The 23,888-nt window shown below is 37.0% G+C and overlaps 2 protein-coding genes across 3 annotated transcripts; one reads left to right on the top strand and one right to left on the bottom strand.

Moving 5' to 3' along the window:
- The first annotated feature begins 530 nt into the window (after positions 1 to 530).
- On the top strand, positions 531 to 10,511 carry LOC110937757 (flavin-containing monooxygenase FMO GS-OX5). 2 transcript variants are annotated; one of them, XM_035988743.1, is made up of 8 exons: positions 533 to 1,191; positions 1,405 to 1,475; positions 1,772 to 1,921; positions 2,837 to 2,929; positions 9,565 to 9,647; positions 9,748 to 9,883; positions 9,963 to 10,133; positions 10,238 to 10,511. In XM_035988743.1, exons 1-8 carry the CDS (start codon positions 666 to 668, stop codon positions 10,385 to 10,387), a joined length of 1,380 nt encoding a protein of 459 aa, XP_035844636.1. In that variant the 5' UTR covers positions 533 to 665; the 3' UTR covers positions 10,388 to 10,511. The 2 variants fall into 2 exon arrangements, with proteins under 2 accessions (XP_022035907.1, XP_035844636.1); XM_022180215.2 differs by lacking the exon at positions 2,837 to 2,929 and having other exon boundaries at positions 531 to 1,191.
- Positions 10,512 to 15,548: 5,037 nt separating this feature from the next.
- Positions 15,549 to 23,369, bottom strand: LOC110937758 (peptidyl-prolyl cis-trans isomerase CYP63). Its single transcript, XM_035989518.1, has 11 exons — positions 23,292 to 23,369; positions 23,138 to 23,192; positions 22,970 to 23,052; positions 22,859 to 22,889; positions 22,765 to 22,797; positions 22,565 to 22,673; positions 22,320 to 22,483; positions 21,921 to 22,229; positions 17,558 to 17,788; positions 17,348 to 17,436; positions 15,549 to 15,734 (listed from the first exon to the last, which is right to left on the bottom strand). Exons 1-11 carry the CDS (start codon positions 23,367 to 23,369, stop codon positions 15,549 to 15,551), a joined length of 1,368 nt encoding a protein of 455 aa, XP_035845411.1.
- Positions 23,370 to 23,888: the final 519 nt, after the last annotated feature.

Here is a 23,888-nt window from a genome sequence, read left to right as displayed (position 1 = left end):
TAAAAATCTCCTTCATAACTCAACCCCAAACACCCTCTAAAACAGAATTACACCTTTAAATCGGTGAATTTGAAAAAAGAAAAAAAAATTTTGGTGATCGCCATAACGCTCCGCTTGCGGTATGTACATATAATTATCCAAACATGCCCTTTGATTTACCCTTATTTCCGTTCCTGTTCTCAATTTTTGAAACTCAGTCTTTGTTCAACTAAAACCAAATCAACAAGCGCTTTAATATCATATACCGTTCTCCTTTCTTCAAAGGTCATTCATAAATCATAACCAAAACATCTTTAACATTTCACACTAAAGATTTTCATAATCAACATCCCGCTGCAACGCACGGGGTGGCGACAACTCACTTAATAATTATGATGTTAAGCCTGTTGAAAGATTGGTAAGTGGATATCAGCACAAAGGAACAAAAGATGCTTAGTTGGCATGGGAACTTTTGGTTTTGTACTTTTGTATGGTCAATTTGGTTCACTTGTCCTATGTGAGGTGTCATATGTGGCTCACAAGATTTCATAGAGGAAATGATGTGAATTGTATTAACAATTTATTATTTCCACTAAGAAGCTAGGTACTTTACCAATCAACCTATGAATCTTTCATATACATCAAGTGTCCAACTCTTGGAAAAAGATTAAGACCCATATTTAGCTATGACAAGATCCTTAAAGGTAGCTGTAATCGGTGCCGGTGTTGCTGGACTAGTCGTTGCTCGTGAGCTTCAAAGAGAATCTCTCCAAGTAGTGGTGTTCGAAAAGTCACACCAACTTGGAGGAACATGGGCCTATGATGCGCGAGTAGAGTCTGATCTATTGGGAATTGACCCAAACCGAGATGTTGTTCATTCATCTCTCTACAAATCGTTGAAAACAAATCTTCCACGTGAGCTCATGAGCTTCACTGATTTCAAGTTCGACGAAAAAGTATATGGCGGTCCGGGAATGTATACTGGGCACGAAGAAGTTCTAAAGTTCTTGAATGACTTTGCAAGGCATTTTGAACTCATAGAATTGATTCGGTTCAATACCTTGGTGACTCGAGTGGAGGTTGTTGACTTAGACATCACTGAGTTTGTTGTTGAGTCGAATACAAATGGGGTGAATTACGTGGAGATGTTCGATGCAGTTGTCGTATGTACCGGTCGCAACACTCAACCTCGTCTGGCAACTGATATTCCCGGTAAGGAAATATTACACCCTTTTTATTCCAAGATTTGTAGATAAATAAATATTCTTTTTAACACAAAGTGACATGTTTATTTTTGCTTAGTTTTATGGTTACAACTAATATATAAGTTCTTATTGATATAATTATCTACACACATATATTACAAAGAAGCTATAATATAAAAGCATGTGTCTATCATGACAATATTTTGTAATATTGGAGTAGGTATTAAGACATGGCCGAGAAAGCAAATGCATAGCCACAACTATCGTGTTCCTGAACCATTTCGAGATCAGGTTAGTGATAAATAAGGCTAATTCTAAAAAAATATGACCAATATGTTTATTTTTTTTATTTAGCATTAAACTTTTAACCAATTAAATAATGTTCAAGTTTTAATGATATGTTTATCACATCAACATTCATATAACTAATAATGATACGTGTTTCTAGGAATTCAATATTTAAAATGTGGTCTAAACTAATGTTTGAATTTCTATGGTTATGTATTATCAAATCAACATTCATATAAGTACTTATATTGTTTTCGGTAGTTAAGATTAACAATTAATATGAATTTTAAAATGACCAGATTGTAGTTGTAATTGGGAATGGACCCAGTGCAGTAGACATATCAAGAGAAATAGCAATGGTTGCCAAAGAAGTTCATATGTCCTCAAGATCTCCACTTGTTAAAGTCGCAAAATCAGATAAATTCAACAATATGTGGCAGCATTCCAAGGTATGATATTAACTTACTATTGAAGTGTTTTCAGAACCTTATAATGCATGATTTTAGGTTTCATCTTTACTACTATAATATATAATATTATATTCATAGTATAATTTGAACAAAGTTTTGTGGTAGATTGTCTATGAGGGTTATATCTTTTGATTATGTTAGTGAAGGTTCAGGCCCGACCTACGGGGTGTGCGGCCGCACAGACGCCAGTGCCCAAAATAAAATTTTCCCTGTTTAAATATACATATATAATATATATAGACCAAATAAAGCAAAAACGTTGATACAAGTTAGATGGTTAAGCCCTCACATGGCTATAGGAGAGATGCAAGTTCAAACATAGGGTCTCCAAAAACTTTTTACGTCCTTTTGTTAAGTAGTGGTGGATGCAAGGTGTAAGTAGGGACAACTTTTTAGCCTGATATTTACTAAATTGGCCAACTAGTAAATTGTAATGCATGTTGTTGCGGTGTTCTTAAATATTTTTGAAACCGGTTAATCTCTTAACATCTCATACATAGTTAGATAGTTAGAATAAATTATTACTTAGCGGTTACAAACTACAAGGGCTGAAGTTGACAAAATGGAAGATGGTAACTACCATCATTAAACCGAAAGGGTGTGTCCACCCTCACAACACTTCCGAATCGGTGCAAGGCAAGACCAAGGAGGAGACACACCGGTTGGAGCGAACGGACAAGATTCATCACACCTCTTCAAGGATTGATCATAACCACACATCCAAGAGACATGACTTTTCACGAAGGGACGTGTCTGTTCATTCGTACCCGTAGAAAACTATAAATAGGATCAAGTAGTTTCATTTGTAATCACTTTACTCATTCGATTTGTATATACATTCATTCGGTTATTACAAGTTATTGTTATTTAAGTTTGTTAATCACGCTCATTTAGAGATCAAGATCCAGTTCGGCCCAACAAATTGGTATCAGAGCGTCAGGCTCTAAGCGTGGGAATCGCAAGGCATCGCAGGGAATTCGCGATCAGGTTTCATTTTCCGTTTAAATTCGCAAAAGTTCATTTCAGAATTTTTTATTCTCGGTTCTAGTATAATCGGTTGAACCGAAGGGTTAGGAATCTAGGGTTTTGTTTTGATTCCGGGGTTTAGTGCGAATTAGATTATTTGGTTGTTACACGATTCGGGTAATCGTGGGGTTTGTTGAGATCTATTAAAACCAAGAAAAGTTTAGTAAAAGTGAAGATTATTCGGCAGGAAGATATGTCAGGAACATCCGGACAAAATCCGATAATAATACAAAAAGATGGAAATTCTCTTTCCCAGTTTCAGTGTCCGATTCTGAAACCAACAAACTATACGGTTTGGGCTATTCATATCAAGACGATTCTTGAAGCGAATGGTTTGTGGGAAACGATTGAACCGGCAGAAAATGCAACGGTAGACACTAAGTGATGTGGGCCCAAGTGTGGAAGAGCGGGCCATAGTCACCTAATTCGCGGTTCGCTCCGGTTCGAGTACGCGGTTCGGGTTCGCAATTCGCTAGATGGCACGAATTCGGTACGGAGGGGGGTAGGTTCATTTCGGTACGATCCGATACGCTATTCCGGTACGGTGTACCATTTATAATGTTAAGTTTATATTTTATGTGTATAAACTTATAGTTTGAAGACCAAATGTAAACTAGTGCATATAGAGGGGGTTAAACGTTAAAATAAACAAACTAGTTTTACACTTTATATGTAAAAGTTTAGAGTTTTAAGGACTAAAATTAAAGTAGTAAAACATAGAGGGGTTAAATGTTAAAAAGTTTAGAAAACTTATTAACCTAAAGCTGAAACGCCGCAGCCACTATTCTCCTTCTTCATCGTTTCCAGCCAATATTGCAGCACCAATTGAAGCTCTGAAACACGAATTGGAACGACGAATCAAACCCTAAATTCGCGAATTGATAACGAACTGGGTCGTATACGAATTCCGTATGGTACGAAACGTACCAATTCGAAATTCGTGCTATTTTAGGCGAATTCTGTGACTATGGAGCGGGCTATTATGTACTTGGAGGCCCAAGACCGCGTAAGAAAAGGGCCTTCACTAAAATGGCTCTAACTTGGGCTATGGGGGTCCGTTTGGGACGTGCGACCAGGCGATTCGAAGGCGAGAACGAGCTCCATCTTGCTACAAACCGCCTACGGCGGTAGGCGGTTTGGGTCATCTTCCGGGCCAAAAAACGCTTATTTCTATTACTTATTTGCATTTTTATGTTTTTTGAACTATTTTGGGCTTTTTGTTTTAGGCCGTGTGTTTGGCCCGTTATCTTTTTTAGGCCCGTTTCGAATTTCAGTCTTTATTTATATGTTGCTAAAGCTAATGAGAAGTTCAGAATTGAATTTTGAGAAAACTGATTTTTCACTTCAAATTCCGTGGCCTTTGGGGTTACAATTTGGGGGTTGGGGAAGAGCTACACGGGTATTCGTAGAATCAACGTGTAATCTTCATTTTTTTCGTTTCACGCGCTGCATCACTAAGAAAGATAAGTCTGCAATTGCATATCTGTTTCAAGCAATACCAGAAGATGTTGTATTGCAAGTTGCAAGTTGTAAAACTGCAAAGGAAATTTGGGATAATTTAAAGGTGAGACACGTTGGTGTTGATCGGGTACAAAAGGCGCGTATGCACACGCTGTTATCAGAATTTGAATTATTGCAAATGAAGGATGACGACACTATTGATTCATTTACCGCAAAGATTAATAGTATCGTTACCCGAGCAACTGAAGTAGGAACGACATTGAGTCAACCGAGTCTAGTACGCAAACTCCTAAATGGCGTACCGGATAAGTTTACTCAAATCGTTGCCTCCATGGAACAATACTCCGATCTAGAAACCATGACGCTAGAAGAAGCGGTCGGAAGACTAAAGACGTATAAAGAACGACTCAAGTTAAAGAAAGGAAATCAAGGAGAAAGCCAAGATAGGCTTATGTTCACACATCATGATAACAACAGAGGGAGACAATCTGGAAACCGCGGACGTGGTAGGTTTAACCAAACGCGTGGAAATTGGCGAAACAACGGAAATAGGCAAAGTCCCAAAAACGAAGGATCCACATCTAGACCTAGAAATGCAAATTCTAGAAATTGGAGGAAGTTTGCAAGAACCGACCTAAGTAAGATCCAATGTTTTAAGTGTCAGAAGTTTGGACACTTCAAGAAGGACTGTTCTGAGAAAGACGAAGTACAAGAACATTCAAACCTTGTCGAGGAAGACGAAGCACCCGTATTGCTAATGGCAATACAAGAAGAAAATGTTCAAGAAAGGGCTCTGCTAAACGAGGAACGTATAAAACCAACCAGTTACGCCTCAGAAGATAAAAATCTATGGTACTTAGACAACGGGGCTAGCAACCACATGACAGGAGTGCGAAGTCACTTCAAGGAGTTAGATGAAACGGTGACAGGACAAGTACGATTTGGTGATGGGTCAGACGTAGAAATTAAAGGCAAAGATTCAATACTACTAGAATGTCTAAACCAAGAACAAAAGATTGTTTCACAAGTGTACTACATTCCAAGTCTGAAAAGCAATATATTGAGCCTCGGACAAGTTACAGAAATCGGTTGCAAAGTGGTTATGGACGGAGATCTACTCACTATCCGAGATCGAAATAGAAAGCTACTAATGCGAGTCAAGAGATTGAAGAACAGGCTGTACAAAGTCAAACTAAAGACTGGAAGACCAATCTGCTTACTATCAAAGACCGAAGACATAGCATGGTTATGGCACGCAAGGTTAGGCCATTTACACTTCGACGCTATTAAGGAAATGACTCGTAAGAACTTGGTACATGGAGTTCCCCAAATAAGTCATGCTAGTCAGGTCTGTGACGCATGCTTATTAGGGAAGCATAGTAGGGCACCATTTCCAAATCAGGCGAAGTTCAGATCTTTAAAACCTCTGGACTTAGTCTATGGGGATTTGTGTGGTCCTATAACTCCACCAACACATGCTGGGAAGAAGTATATATTCTTACTTGTAGAAGACTGTACTCGCTACATGTGGGCATATTTACTAACTTCCAAGGATCAAGCATTCGAAACATTTAAGGAGTTCAAAGAAAAGGTGGAAAAGGAAGCGCAGACCAAGTTAAAAATGCTAAGGACGGGTAGAGGAGGTGAATTCACATCGGCTGAATTCAACAAGTATTGCAAAACCAACGGCATAGCAAGACAGCTTACAACACCATATTCCCCACAACAAAATGGAGTAGTAGAAAGGCGGAACAGGACGATGTTATCCACTACTCGCAGTATGCTAAAGGCAATGAACATGCCACAGAACTTTTGGGGTGAAGCAATACGACACATAATATATGTACTAAACAGGGTTCCAACAAAAGCCCTGGTGAACAAGACACCATATGAAGCACTAAAAGGAAGAAAGCCAAATCTGGAACACTTGAAGGTTTTTGGCTGCACTGCTTACGCTAAGGTACTACCACTTCAACAAAAGAAGTTAGATGATAGAAGTGCACCTATGGTTTACCTTGGAATAGAAGAAGGATCAAAGGCATACAGATTATATGATCCGGCAAAGAACAAGATATGTGTCAGTAGAGATGTAAAGTTCATGGAAGGTCAACCATGGAACTGGAATAGTTATATGGAAACGGTAGATTCAGGGAATCCTGAATGGACAAACTTTGTCATTCAAGAAGATGACAAACCATCAGAATTAGAAGAAAATGAACCAAGTAGTCCTGACAGTGGCGGGCCACATCATGACGATTCAAGAATATATCAGACAGAAGAACAAGACTCCTATGTAACCCCGCCATCACATTCGTACAATCAGAACTCAGCAGGAAGTTCAAGCAGTTTATCAAGTGGAGGTCCATCTACCTCTGAAAGTACAACAGAGAGTATCAGTGACACTCCAGTAAGACTAAGAAGTCTCGAAAACCTGTATGAAGAGACAGAAGAAATTCAAATAGATCCACATGAGTTATTCCTCGCTGAAGAAGAACCAAGGAATTACAAGGAAGCATCTAGTGACAAAAAATGGATTGAAGCAATGAAGGCTGAGTTAGACTCAATAAACAAGAATAACACTTGGAAATTGACAGAATTACCAAGTGGTCACAAGGCAATAGGCTTAAAGTGGGTATTCAAGACTAAGAAAGATGCAAACGGAAATATTGTCAGATACAAGGCAAGGCTAGTTGCAAAAGGATATGTCCAGCAACACAGAATAGACTTTGACGAAGTCTTTGCACCAGTAGCACGTATGGAAACAGTACGACTAATGTTGGCTTTAGCAGCATATCAAGGTTGGGAGGTACATCATTTAGATGTGAAATCTGCATTCTTGCACGGAGACCTCAAGGAGGAAGTCTATGTATCACAACCAGAAGGATTTATAAAGCCAGGAAATGAAGGAAAGGTTTACAGACTATCAAAAGCACTGTATGGACCGAGACAAGCACCAAGAGCTTGGAATACGAAGTTAGATCAAACCCTAAAGTCACTTAACTTCAAGAAGTGCACTTTAGAGAACGCAATCTATACAAGAACAAGTGAAGCTTCTACGCTAATAGTTGGAGTCTATGTTGATGACTTGATAGTCACTGGAACATCAAAGAAGGAGATAGATGTTTTCAAATCTCAGATGAAGAACAAATTTGATATGAGCGATCTAGGATTGCTAGCATACTATCTGGGAATAGAAGTAATTCAAGCAGGGGGTGAGATAGGCATCAAGCAGACAGGATATATCAACAAGATACTCAAAGACGCCGATATGTTATCCTGCAATGACACAAAGACTCCCATGACTCCAGGAACTCAATTAACAAAGACTGAAGAAGGAGATCTAGTAGATGCAACACATTACAGAAGCCTGATAGGTTCTCTCAGGTACTTATTGCATACAAGGCCAGATCTATGTTACCCAGTCAGTCTACTTAGTAGATTCATGCAAGAACCAAAAGAACAACACTTGAAAGCAGTAAAGCAAATACTACGTTACATCAAAGGAACTAAACAGCATGGAATCATCTACAAGAAGCAAGGAGGATGTAAGATCACAGGTTATAGTGATAGTAGTTTTGGAGTTAATACAGACAAAGGAAAAGGAACAACTGGTCTAGTATTCTACTTTGGAGAATCACCTATAACCTGGTGTACACAGAAGCAACAGACAGTGGCACTATCATCATGCGAATCAGAATTCATGGCAGCCACTGCAGCAGCATGTCAAGCACTATGGCTTAAAAGATTGTTAAGTGAAATCACAGGCTGGAAGGAAGAGAAGATAACACTCAGAGTAGATAATGTTTCAGCAATAGCACTCATGAGAAATCCAGTCTTTCATGGAAGAAGCAAGCATATTGATACACGCTATCACTTCATAAGAGAATGTGTGGAAAACGAGGATATCACTGTGGAACACATAAGTGGAGAACTACAACGAGCAGATATACTAACAAAGGCACTAGCAAGGATCAAGTTTGCTACAATGAGGGAACTGCTTGGAATTCAAGATTTAAAGCAACTTATGGATGTTTGAGATTAAGGGGGTGAATGAAACCGGTTAATCTCTTAACATCTCATACATAGTTAGATAGTTAGAATAAATTATTACTTAGCGGTTACAAACTACAAGGGCTGAAGTTGACAAAATGGAAGATGGTAACTACCATCATTAAACCGAAAGGGTGTGTCCACCCTCACAACACTTCCGAATCGGTGCAAGGCAAGACCAAGGAGGAGACACACCGGTTGGAGCGAACGAACAAGATTCATCACACCTCTTCAAGGATTGATCATAACCACACATCCAAGAGACATGACTTTTCACGAAGAGACGTGTCTATTCATTCGTACCCGTAGAAAACTATAAATAGGATCAAGTAGTTTCATTTGTAATCACTTTACTCCTTCGATTTGTATATACATTCATTCGGTTATTACAAGTTATTGTTATTCAAGTTTGTTAATCACGCTCATTTAGAGATCAAGATCCAGTTCGGGCCAACAATTTTTACGTTAAAACGTAGTCCAATTAAAAAACATACAAAAAAATAAGAAGGAACACATATTATATTTGACCCGACTCATTTCCGGAATGGTTTTTTACGTCAAAACGTAGGCCAACCGAAAACGTACATAATAATAAGCCTAAGAACATATTATATTTGACCTGACTTAGAAACGTAAATCAACTTAAATTGATACTGACATGTATATAAAAAAAACGTAAAACTCGATTACAAAGTCTTTAAAAAGTTAAGGGGTTGTAACTATTAATGCTAAAAGTTAAAAAAAAACAAAAAGACAAAAAAAAGGTCAAAGTTCTATTTATGAAAGTTGGTAATTGTATTATAGATAATGTTTGTTTTTTTTAAATGGGGACACTATTTTTAAATGAATAGGAACCCATATACTCTAGTAAAAAGAAGCATTTTAATTGAAGATGGCAATTTTTTTCTCACTTAAAGTTTTGATCAAATTTAGCTTAGAGCCAATATTGGTCTTTTGTCTGAATGTATCTTATTTGTGGAAGAAAAAGGTAAATTGTATTAGTGTTTGGTGAAGATGATAATATATATAGACTACGTCCGTACTATGCTTTAGAAATTCATATGATTGTTTTATATAATTAACAGATAAACTGTGTTAGTGAAGATGGTTGGGTAACATTTCAAGACGGATTCTCTATAGATGCAGATATTATATTACATTGCACCGGGTACGTCCAAATGCTACAAACACATAACCAGAAAATCAAGGGTACAAATTTCATAATAATAAAGTATAAACTTTAAACAGTCATATTGCTTCACATTTAGGTACAAATTCCATCTTCCATTTCTTAGAACAAATGGCATTGTAAGTGTTGAAGACAAACGTATTGGACCTCTTTACAAACATGTTTTCCCCCCACGACTTGCTCCGGGACTCTCCTTTGTTGGAATACTTGAAAGGGTAAGTTTAATTAATATATATTAATTCTGTTGAAATACATTCATATGATGGAGTAGCTAACAGCACTTTGTAACTGTAGACCTTTCCATTTATAATAATGGAGTGCCAATCAAGATGGATAGCACACGCGTTATCGGCTAAGGTTTCTTTGCCATCGGAAGACGAAATGTTGAGTGAAGTCCTAAAATATTACGAAGAAATGAAAGAAAAAGGCCTTCCAGAACACTCAACTCATCAACTTGGATTTCAGGTTTTTTTTTTTTTTGTTAAAAGTTGTTATAAATTACTTTTTAGAGTCAATCTTTATCTTTATAACATATATAGAAGTAACAGTTGGACATCAAACGATTGCAGCTTGATTATATAGATTGGATGTGGGCACAAACCGGAATGGTTATGGAGAAGAACATAAGAAACATGATTGAATACTGGATTTATTGTCTAATGACAGCTGGTATAGATGGGTATATGGATTTGTTCTCCCAGAAATATGGGATATACTAAATGGATTTTTACACTAAGCCTTTGTTTATGTTTCAAACTAATTGACTAGAGAAAAAATGTAACAAAAACGACTTATCATAACTTTCGCTTCACTTCTAAACTTCAACTCCATATTACGATCAAATTTTCTTCCACATGTGTTTTACTTTCTACTTCGAAGATCTATCACAGGTATGAGTAGTAAAACCGGCCCTTAGGATATGCACGCTACAACAAAACCGTTCAGAAATTTGCGTTGAATGACAAGGCAACGACTCAAAAGTGATGATCTGTATATAACGTTAGGTACAATTTTTTAGTTTAAAAAAGAGAAGTTTTCAAGCCATCAATGTTATATTCTACCTAGCGTATTTCTTAATTACGTTCATAGATAACTAACAGGTTCATTACATTTGAAGGTTTGTTACTAACTAATGCAATAATCTAATTTTGTTGAATATCACAAATGTGTTGCATCAGAATAAATGACTTTCAAATCATTGGGGTACCATTTTTTTTTGTTTTATTCATCAACCAATTAATATCTGAATTTTGATCTAACCTTATTGAAACTGCATTCATGTATTATGTATTCCAAATTAATTTGGGCTTGGTTGCTACAAAAAAATCCTACTCCTCTAGACTTGACCCATTTAGGAGTGCTAAAGTAGATATGGACCGGATTCGTTCATCGTCACCGTCTGCAGAGAACAACCGTTAGTCTCGCCACTGCATAAACAAGGGGTTTCTCTTTCTATGACCAGAGTTTGACGTGATTGATTTATATGGGTATAAGCCATAACGATGCATTCTTGGAGAAACACAGGATATGATTGAAAGATTCATTTATTCAAGTGTTTGCTTTGTGTTAAAACTTGTTAAACCTTATAAACAAGTGTTGTCTTATGCAAAAAGATTTGAATGTATGCATCCTATGTCCTAGGTGACCAATAGAAAAAATGTTTGTCAAGCATGCTAAATGAGATATTGTTATTAAACATGTCTCAAACAATTAGTCAAACAAAAAATGTACTCATATTCAGGGTACTAAATGTTGGGGAACCGAATCATTTGCAGCGGAAGGTTTGGGTAGATTTGAATTAACAGACATGATTTCTAATGCGGGAATGTGCAGAAAATAATGGATGAACAAAATATGCAGAATGTGAACGGTTGAGTGGACAATTTCGTTTGAAAGAAATGTCTTGATACCGGAACATGTTGCCGGTAAACAAACATATATACTTCAGGTTTTTTGGCGGTTGATTTGGCGGGAAACTGCTCTAGCAGTTATTTGAAAATTCACCCGCTTATCAACCGAGTTACATAAGCTATCCACATGATTCGAGTACATATCATATAATACTTATACATAAAACATAATTAAGTTTAACATTGTTCTAACATAATCCCCCTTAAACTAGATTATGTTTTGTTGCATTCATCACGACGCTGTAATTGGCTTTATCCACAGCTTTACGGGCTTCATTGAAGTTGAACCGGCGGCGTTTCTTGTGCAGGTTCCAAGATCCTTCCCAATTGTTTCCGGCATAAAGAGCATAATGCTCTGTTGCAGCTTCCTCCGGTACCGAATCTGCACTCCTTCTTCTTTCTTGTCCATCGCCGGCGATTGAGCTTTCACCTTCATTTATCATCTCTTTATCATACACCTTTTCTTGGATAGATTTGAACCTGTAATAGTATATCAAGACATCCAAATACATGGCATAAACGATTCTTATAAAGTCTCCGTCTTGATATTCGAAACCTAAATCTTTTGCTATTGCCGGCCATAAGTTGTCGATTGTGACACTTCGGTAGCCTCCGTCTCTTTCCACCATTACATACAAGCCAAGCAGATCAATCCTCCTTTCATCAGACACCAATTGGCCTTGAAGATATTCCCATCTTCTCGTTTAAGAACCAACCCACCATTTCTTCGAATTTCTTTTCAAGATCATACTTATACTTGAACACGAAATCTCGGTCATCAGTCATATCTAGCAAAGCTTTGCAGTCCGCAAAGTCATGAAATTCTAATGCCCTTATGATCATCCGACTCCAATCATTTTCATCATCATTTGAAACATTTAATGTTTAAAATATGAATTCAAATAGTTATCTTTGAATTCGTCATTCACCGAACACAGATCCATCAGTCTCTGTTTTTCACTTAAACCCAATTCTTCTTCTTTAGTTAACCCACTCACGTCATTTACCGTGTTTACTACCGGAGATGAAAACATTGGGAAAATCTTACACGTGTCACCGGATTTCCTGACAGTAAAGCCTTGAAGCGTTAATTGATCAAGGCTCAGAACATTCCGGTCAAGTTCCGGTGAATAGAACACGCTTTGTATTCTCAGTGTATCCTTCCCATATTTCATTTCAACAGACCCCACCCCTCGTATGAACAGGAAATTGTTCCTTCCTGATCTTGTTTCAACACCCATCATGTGTTTTACCCGTTTGAAAACATTAAGATTACCCGCGAAATGATGATTGAACGTTGGATTTACGTACCAGATGTCTCCCCATTGTCGACCCTCAGTCCCGGTGACAATCATTTCGTTCTGGCAGTGAACATCATCTTCCTGTCTTCTGATTCCGACGTCGATTGCCTGCTTGATCAGTTGCGTCGCTTTGTCATTTTCTTTGGCCTTGCACATGTAGATTTGGTGGCCCAGTTGATGGCAGTAGTAGCAAAGTCTCACACGAGGGATCCGTCTTTCTTTCTCGTTCTTCTCGTCAACACAGTGTTGTCATGGCATGGTGGTTGAACTCGATTTGATTTCAGCACGCTTCCCTGTAGTGGCTCTGATACCACTATGTTGGGAAACCGAATCATTTGCAGCGGAAGGTTTGGGTAGATTCGAATTAACAGACATGATTTCTAATGCGGGAATGTGCAGAAAATAATGGATGAACAAAATATGCAGAATGTGAACGGTTGAGTGGACAATTTCGTTTGAAAGAAATGTCTTGATACCGGAACCTGTTGCCGGTAAACAAACATATATGCTTCAGGTTTTTTTGGCGGTTGATTTAGCGGGAAACTGCTCCGGCAGTTATTTGAAAATTCACCCGCTTATCAACCGAGTTACATAAGCTATCCACATGATTCGAGTACATATCATATAATACCAATACATAAAACATAATTACGTTTTGTTGGCTTCAACCCAAATAAAAGCACAAAAAATAAAGATGAAGTGAAGGAATGCTGTAATCTTAGAACAAATAGAATGGACCCAAATAAATTAAATTTATTAAACCCTTAACTTACATGCATGAAACCTACGACCATTTATATAGAATAAACAAAACATCCTATCCTACCCATACTAGAATTAATTTACTTGCATGACACTTAAACTACATTAATCCTAAACCTACCATAATTCAAAGCCTACAAACTAGGAATGCAAAAACTAAATGATAAACATACTAACTGACTCGATAAGCATTCAAACAACTAATTAAAAACTAAATCCATCTTGCTACTTTTAACCCTCCATCTTTCTTCACTTTTTATTTTAGGATTATAACCTTCAAGTTTAACATTGTTCTAACACTAAAGTCATAGATTGCACTATGTTTCAACTAGATGAAAAATTTTACAACTAAAAGTAATCCCGTTCAAACTTACAATATCAGCCTGTATTCAAATCAGGAGAATTCGCATCTGAAATAAATGGCAAATTATCATTTCTCTTTTACGTCTGCCTGATAAGGTACCAAACCACGAAACTTATTATATGAATTAGCACCAAATATAATATTGAATTGCCACCAGAACAGCTTTTCGCAGCTTCTTTTCTCAGTAATCGTGTTCAAATCTTATACTTCAACTATAAATGTCATTTAAGGCATATGTGACTGAGTGAATCCAATATCCGTTTCCTCCTAGAGGATACTTTACAAATAGTCAACCATTGAATCTTTCAAATTCATCAAGTGTCCAACTCTTGGAAAAAAGATTAAGACCCATATTTAGCTATGACAAGATCCTTAAAGGTAGGTATAATCGGTGGCGGTGTTGCCATGCTAGTCGCTGCTCGTGACCTTCAAAGAGAATCCCCCTAAGTAGTGGTGTTTGAAAAGTCACACCAACTTGGCGGAACATGGGCCTATGATGCACGAGTGGAGTCTGATCTATTGGGAATAGACCCATATAGAGATGTTCATTCACCTACCTACAAATCCTTGAAAACAAATCTTCCACATGAATTCATGAGCTTCACTGATTTCAAATTTAGTGAAAAAGTGTACGGCGATCCGAGGAAGTATCCAGGGCACGAAGAAGTACTAAAGTTCTTGACAGACCTTGCAACTCATTTTGAACTCACAGAATTGATTAGGTTCAATACCTTAGTGACCCATGTGGCGGAGGTTTTTGAGTCAGACATCATTGAGTTTGTTGTTGAGTCGAATATGAATGGGGTGATATCCGTGGAGGTGTTGGATGCAGTTGTCGTATGCAATGGTCACGACGCTCAACCTCGGCTGGCAACTGATATTCCCGCTAAAAAAATATTGAACCCTTTTTATTCCAAGATATATCAATTACCAAGACATACATATTTAACTTAAAATACATGTGTATCTTTGAAAGGTATTAATTTTTTGCTTTCACGTTATGTTTTTATTGAACCCTATTAGTCATCCTTTTATTTATTTTTTTGCATTAAACTTTGAAGCTATCTGATAACGCTTACCAACTTGCTTAACGAAATAAGTCTTTTTGAAATTTCACAACAAAAGGTCATATGTACATGCAGCTTATATCATGTACAAGCGTTTATTATGAGATGAGTAAATTACAAGTTTTGTCCTTTATGTTTGTCCCAAATTTCAGGCGCTGTCCTTTACTTTTAAAATTGATGAGTTTTGTCCTTAACGTTTCAAAATCCTGCATATTATGTCCTTTGGGCCTAACCCAGTTAAATTTTAATGTTAAATCTAGTCACATAGACCCCATATGAGGGTAAATTTGTCTTTTTACCCTTTGAATAAAAATATTAAATATATATTTATAAAGCTTTGTTTCTCCACTCACTCACTCTCCCTCACCTCTCTCTCTCTATATCATTCTCTCTCTAAATACACCACCTGCCACTACCATCTGTCACCCACAAGCACCGCATTGTACCACCTCTTTCTACCACCCACCCTCACTAACCTACCCTCTCTCTATCCATTGCCCACCACCACAACTCCGAACCCCCAAACAAACTGAAAAGTCAACATCACCGCCACATCCAGCAATCGCCCTGACCCAGAACCGCCGCCACATGACTTTCCGGCGATTTAACTCGACTTCAACAACAACCAGCAGATCTGACCCGATCCGTCTCCCACAACCACTCTTTTCAACCCAGAATATGCAAAAATGATCATTAAGACCATAAATCCATATGGTTAAACAACCTAAAGATGCAAGCTTGAAGCTTTGTATAATTGTATCTAAATGAACACCGTGAAATGTGTGTTTGTGTGAGCTGACCAGAGAGATATTTATACATAATTACATGATACCTAAATCATGAGAAGATAGCACCTGGTGACATTGAGGAACAATGAAAGTGAGAGTAACACTAAGAACAAAATCTTAATCTCCATAATTAGCTAGATAAACAGATTGTAGTATCAGCTCTGTCTAATGAATAGCATGAAAAAGATCTTCTTGGGGAAACTTATAGCAATCAGGTGATTGACGATTCTTCATCCATCAACTTAACTTTAACTTGTAAAATATAGATTGGTCGACATCGTGGTCGATTGACGACCCGTTAGGGTTCGTTGTTAATTGTGAGTTTTGTTGTGTGGAATGTGTAATTGATTGCTTTGATTTGACGCTATGATGAGTTGATGAAGATGAAGGATATGATTATTGTGAGAATTGGGTTGGGAATTTTGTTGCAGACAATTGATTTTGGAATTTGGGTTTGGGGTTGAGTGGGGTTGAAGATGAATCAGGGGGTTTTAAAGGGGGAATACACAAGTGGGAGGTGAAATCACCGTTCTACCCTCATATGCAGTGCACATGACATAATTTAACTGAAAATTATAACTGGGTTTGTCACAAAGGACATAACGTGCAGCATTTTCAAACATTAAGGACAAAAGTCATCAATTTTAAAGGTAAAGGACAGCGCCTGAAATTTGGGACAAACATAAAGGACAAAACTTGTAATTTACTCTTATGAGATTTTAAATGACTAGATTGTAGACATATCAAAAGAAATAGCTATATATGGTTGCCAAAGAAGTTCACGTGTCCTCAAGATCTCCTCTTGTTAAGGTCGGAAAATCAGATACATTCAACAATATGTGGCAGCATTCCAAGGTAATGTTAATTAGGTATTGAAGTTTTTTTTTTCTAATTAATAATGCATGATTATAGGTTACACCCACCTCCAAAGCCTCTCTCGTCCGGACTTGGCGATGTTGGTGCTCTTAAACCTAAAGTTTTGACAAAATGCATTCTTTATCTATACTGAAAATTATGTATACATTTTTATCTACACTGAAAATTATGTGTGTTACAATAACTACACTTGTTATTATGTTCATTAAATATTTTTATTACAGATTACACCCTTACAATTGACTAACTCATGTTAAAGTTTCAATTCCAAACATCGTGTAACATTGTCTACATATATGTAACTAAATACGAGAACTTCCATAACTAAAGAAAAGACGAAAATGAAAACTGTTTGGAAGAATGCAACCAACAAAAGTTTCAATTTCATATTGCTATTCTCCATGTGAATTAAAAAATGTTCACCAAGCTATAAAGATAAGCTAAATCTACCGACTTGTTCATGAATATTATCATAAAAGCAATCATAAAAAGCTTCTCAGATTTAACATCATGAATCACTCTGAAGAGTAAGAGATACATGATTTAGGATACAAGTTCCGCTCTGAGCATATCCTTCTATGACGAAGATGATGAAACTCCGTATCATCTACCAACGGACCAGAACGATACCCCGAATAAGAGGTGGATGATGATGACCAGTACTTTGTTTTTGAGTAATGAAACTCCATCGCAGGTTTGCCTAAAAAGGTGGTCAAAACAACTTTTATAAGACTAAACAATGCCTTAAAACATAATTACAAAAGCAATAATAAAATATAATGATGTGGACGAGTCAATTAAAAAACTTAAAATTGCTATACCTTTATCAAACTCCACATAATGTTCAAAAACATTAAAGTTCATTTTGGCAACCTGTACCATCAGCTTAGCTTCAAACTCCTCATCCAAAAATGCTTCCATCTCCTCCTCGAAAGATTTAGATAACTGGTGCTCCTTCTCATCACCGACAGTTGAAGTTGGAACACGTTTCTTTGTTACTCGCCCCTGAGAAATGTCATCAGAAGGTTTCTTCCTAATTTTATCCTTTCGGCCTAAAAAAGACGGTCAAAATAGGTCAAAATGGTATGTATTTTAATTTTTATATGAAAAATCAATGCATAAATTAATTCCAAGTTTTTTATTTTATCAAAAAATACGATATTTTTTACATTTATATTTCATCTAGATATGCTTCTTTTTTCAATCCTGGAACAAAACTTAAATAAAAATTGCAAACAAATTCTCTTTATCTCTTGGTACTTGGTCGCTAAACACCATATAGTACCAATTGGGCACTTCGCTAAAGGCCCGAAACTTGCAAAAAAGTCTCTTTATCTCTTGGTATTTGGTCGCTAAATGCCATAGCGACCGCTATCGCGAATAGCGTGGCGAGGTGAGACATGGTCGCTATATGGTGTATAGCGCTGAATAGCGTGAAAATAACGGATTCCCACGACGACTTCCGGCCGGAAACCTGCAATTTCTGCCGGAAACCTGTTGGAAACCTGCTGGAAACTATGAAGAAGAAGAGCGGTTGCGTTTTTGTTGCGTTTGAGCCTTTCTAGGGTTAAATAAGTTTATGGATTTTAACATTTAACCCCTCTATCTTTCATTATGTTACATTTAGTCATTAAAACTTGTAAAATTTACATAAAAAGTGTAAAATTAGTTTGTGTACTTTAACATTTAACCCCACCCCCCCCCCTATTTTCACTAGCTTACGTTTGGTCCTTAAACTTATACATTTATACATAAAAGGTATAAGACTAACATTATATATATAAAAATTATATAGATAGCTATTTTTTATTTCTTAAAATTTAACTACCTTATCTCTTAACACGAAATAGCGGGCACTATTTCATCGCTAAACACTAAATATATGGCGCTATTTTATCGCTATCGCTACGTAACATATAGATACGTGTCGCTATTCGCTATCGATAACTATGTTAATAGGAAATATTTGGTGGTTCTAAATTTTTATTGTTTGATATCCCTATATTACCCTTTTTAGATAATATAACATCCTTAAAACTTCTGGATTATTACTAAAATGTCACCTTTAATATTAGCCCTTATCAAAGTATTCAATGGTCTAGATGTGTTCTGCAAATTCTGAAAATATATAGAGTTCTGAAATGATCTTTACACTATATATATATATATATATGTGTGTGTGTGTGTATGTGTGTGTGAAATTATTAATCATTAATAGTAATATAAAAAATCGTAACCACCAGCAATTTAGGAAGTCCAGCAACGTACCTCCAGACTCCAACAATATAGGAACAACTAGCGAATTTGGATTTAGGAAGCGGAAGTCCAGCGATTTCTAGATTTAGGTTTAATTTTCTTGACTGATGAACCCACCCCGGCGAATGAAGACTTTAAACCCCGATTTATGTTTAATTTTGGGTTTGGCCTTTAGTTTTGGGTTTATTTCAAACAAAATGTGGGCTTTTGTGCTGAAATAAAAAAAAACCCGCTAAAAGAAGTGCTACGGCCCCTCTACGGGTTTCAAGATAGCGGTTTGCGCCGCTAATAGCGGAATGGCTATGAGATCGTATGTCCGCTAAGCGCTATGGCAGATCGTTATAGCACGCTATTGACTACATAGATGCTCGGTAGTCAGTATCATAGTTGTCAATAGCGGCTTAACGAGCGCTACACCGCGCTACGTAGCGAACATAGTTGTTAAAAGGGATGAACTTTATACCAACCGGTAGCAAAAGACCCAAAAAATGGGTCTGGTACCGAAAATACCCGATACAAACCGGTATTTGAAGATAAAAACCGGTACCGAATCGTTGCCTTACTGGACCGGTACCGAAAACCATAATAATCAAATGCGCTAGGCGCACTCAAGGCGCATAGGCCTCGTCTGTCGCCTAGGCGAGAAGCGCAAAAAAGTGCGGGCGTGAGAAAAAAAGCGCAAGTAAATAGAAACCTAAAAACTATTATTATGTATTGAAAAAAAACGCTTTCAATACGTAATTAGAGGCCCGGTTATTGGGCTGGGCGGCCAAGGCGATGGCCGAGGCCCAAAATTATAAGGGGTCCGAAAATTATGTGGATCTAGTAAGGACGGTATGTCAAGCTTTTCAGGAACCTAGTAAAAATGTTAGATAGAAATTATAGTATTAATTGTAAGTTTGGTGTATTGGTAAATCTCTTTTATTCTATTTTCAAATCCATGGGTTCGAGTCACAGTACTACCCTGTATTTTTGTGTTTTAATCAACTAGTCAAATGTTTTCTGATTATCTAGTGTTTCACACACAGCCCACTGAAGAAAAAAAAGCATGGGTTCGCCACTTGTAAGGAGTGGGCCCAATTTTTTTGTCGCGTCCGAGGCCCAAATTTTTTTATCATTTTCGGAGACGGCCCTGCGTAAATATTTTATATGAAGCAAACAAACACTTCCAAAAACTTAAAAAACAATATCAAGTAGTTAAAAAAACACTTTCAAACATATTTAACTAAATACATATGGATTAAAATAGAATTAATTATATAAAGCAATGAGAAACAATTGATACACTATAGAATCCTTTATCAGAATCAAAAGGGCATGTTTTGCCAGCCAAAAAAAATAGAATCAAAAGAGTAGAAAAATTGTTTATCAGAATAGAATAGGCTGATAAATATAGCAGAAAATTGAATAAAAAGAAATGTATAATATCTCTAAAACTTTTTTAAAATTCAAACATATTTTTTAAAAATATACAAGATTTGATTGAGATAAGATTTCAATCGGTCTGTTTGGTATGGGGTAATGGAATGGACGAAGGAATGGAATGGACGAGGTAATGGAATGGACGAGGGAATGCAATGGATCATTACCATTCCATGTCTTGTTTGGTTACCATGTGTAAATGGAATGAGTTATTATTGTGTATTGTTCGGTAGGCAAGAAAAACGGAGTAATAAAATAAGCGGTGAGTGGTGGTGGTGGTGGTCGGTGGTAGTGATTGTGGGTGGTTATAGGTGGCGGTGGTGGGTGTCGGCGGTGGCGATGGGTGGTGGTGGTGGCGGCGACGGCGAGTGGCGGTGCTGCGGCGACGGCGAGTGGTGGTGGTGGCAAGGTGGCCGTTGGTGGAGGGTGGCAGCAGAGGTGGCGGTTGGTGGCGGCGGCGGCTGCGGTTGGTGGTGGTGGTGGCGTCGACGATGGTGGTGGTGGGCGGCGGCGAGTGCCGTTGGCGGTTGGTCGCAGTTGTGGGTGATAATGGTGGCGGCGGCGGTGGTGGCTGTCGGGGTGAGGTGGTGGCGGGTGGCGGCGATAGCATCGGTGGTGGGTGGTGGTGGTGGTGGTTGGTTGTGGCGAAGGTGGTGGGTTGTGGTGTTATTGATGAATGGTGCAAGGGGAGATGGAATGGAAAAAAAAAACATGGGGGGTGGAAGGAATAATTTTGAGGGAATGGAATGAATTTTGAAATGGGTGATTCCATTCTATTGACCAACCAAACACCTTTTTCTTCATTCCCTCGTAATCATCCATTCCATTCCACCTATCATTCCTGCATACCAAACACTACCTAAAGAAATACATATCATTACTTGATTTGATTTAAAAACATTATTGCAAATCCATAAAAGTTGGGATGAGAGGGATAATTAATTAATAGGAAAAAGAAGACAATTTATTAAATAACTATTCAACAGTAGAGAGAATAATTTGGTAGATTACTATTATACCCTTTGTGATCTTTTATATTTTTAAAATTAAAAAGAAAATGAGTGTTCATATTAGTTCTGTAAGAGCATTCACATCCATTCCATCAAATTCTGTGTGTCGAGTTTTTATAATATAAAGAATATAAAAAGTGGTTGTGAGTGGAGGAGAGATAAAATGTTAATGTTCATCTGTATATTGGGGAGACACTATTCACCCCCTATAGTTTTTTAATATATTTTGAAAGTGGTTGTTAGTAAAGGAGAGAGAAAAGAAAGTGATAAAGATATTAAAAAATATTATTTTTTGAAAATGAGAGAGAAAATGTAGTGTTTTTAGTGTAATTTAAAGTGAAAATATGATGGAATGGATGTGAATGCTCTAAGTTGTGACTAAATATAAGGTTCTGAAAAGAACCCAACCCTATATGTATATATACACACACATAAATTATGCATGATATAAAAATTATCGCCACCACCGCTATAACCTATATATCATATAGCAGACCTTGACCACCTTGACCGATATATGATTTTGGACCGCTATAACTGTATAGCCGAGCATATGATATAGTTTTTGTCGTACCTTTAAAATTTTCAGCGGGCTCGGAACCTTTATCAGAGTGCATCACCATCGCCTTTTTCTTTTGTTGTGCCTTTAAAATTTTAGCATCCTCTCTAAATTTCGCCAGTAGAGATTTATAAATCTCCGGATCAGAGTTAGATTTGGATGACGCCAAGCGTTTCCTTCTATAGTGATAATACTTGGAAGCATAGTTGGATCGTGTAAGTGTCTTCCTTGGTTCTTCTCTTTCGACTGGTCAAAATGGTACACATATTAGTACAGATTTATAGTTACGTCTAATTATGTGAAGAAAACAATTTGATGAACAAAAATGTGATCTACCTTGATCAGACTCCATCACATACTTGTTTTTATCTTCTTCAGGAATTTCACCAGAGTTTGTAATTATGACCTTTCCAGAAGGTTTTCCTGTTGGTGTTCCCATGCTGTCAATTTTTTTAACAGTTTCCATTCCGTCTATCACCTTTCCAAAAACTGCTTGCACCCTGCCATAATACCGAGTAGACGAGGGTTAATAACAATGACTATAAAATGTACAAGTTGCCCTGATTATAGAATAATCATACCTATCATGATCGGGCCACGGATTCAAGATTATATGGAACTTCAATCCCTTTGTACATGTTTGGACAGCTAGCACACCGTACTCACTACACCTTGTGTTAGTTTTCGCATCTACAAAAACCGCAAAAAGTATTAGTACAAACATGAATTTAATAGGTAATAATAAAACAAGAATACAAAACGAACATTTTTTAAAGTGTACCTGCATAAAGTCGTCTTTCGTGGATGCTGGTGCCTGCAAAAGATCAACCCTTACATCTCTGGAATGCGGATAAAAAGATTATAAAAAAACATACCGTTTTGGTTTTGGTTTGAGAAAACACCTCCCTGCACAATGAAAAATTTTATTTTAGATAAACATAAATTTTAAGATTCTTCAAGCCTATAAAAGTTATAAAGAATCATACTTGAGCGAAGGCGCCCATATGGATACGAGAGAATTCAGTTCCTTTGTAGTGCAATGTGGTACTTCCTTCCACCACCATTTGACCTACAATACGTATAACATTACGCATGTCTTTTTAGTATCTTATTATATTGATTGAATTAATTAGTAAGCCCTGGAGTGAACCTACCTGCGCAGAGTAGTCGAAAATTCTCAGCAGTTTTAGGAACTTCATCAGCAAAAAGCTGTGGACATTAATAATAATAATATCTCAAGAAAATCCATAATGCATATGGACATACTGAAATGCAAAAGAACATAACCAAACATATAATAATAATGACCTCGATCACTATTCTTTTAGCAGCAATTCCATCCAATGACAAATCCAAGAACACACAAGGGTTTTTCTTGTTACTCATATTTCTTCACAATGCAACGATACAATTAGCTTTAATTATTATTATACATATATAAATGAAATAGGATCTTCTAAAGAATTATGGTCATGACCATTCAGATAAATCATAAAACCCGATATTACAAAGAATTGAATGTGGTCGCATCTATATGTAAATTTCAGGAACAATTTATGGAAAGAAAACGAAAAATCCCTTAGAACGTCAACCGATTAAAATTGAATGAGCTATATATAATGATTGAAACCATAAATAGAGAGAGAGAGAGGAAGAAGAAGAAGCCCAACGGAGGACAAGGACGAGGAGGATGTCGATGACGATCTTGATGGTTTTTCCGTTTCTTTTTATAGCCTTCTTTTCTTTCTTTTTTTGGTTGTTAAGATAAACAACCACAAAAGAAAGAGAGTAATTTACACAACAATTGGATTTTATTAAATGATCTACCTAATTGCTCATGTTTCACTTTAATGCCACAATCTATATCTATAGTTTAAATGAAACCGATAATCCCTACACATCCTA

Source organism: Helianthus annuus, chromosome 4, assembly GCF_002127325.2.
Source record: "Helianthus annuus cultivar XRQ/B chromosome 4, HanXRQr2.0-SUNRISE, whole genome shotgun sequence".
NCBI lineage: Eukaryota > Viridiplantae > Streptophyta > Magnoliopsida > Asterales > Asteraceae > Helianthus > Helianthus annuus.
This window is presented reverse-complemented; position numbering and strand designations above follow the sequence as displayed.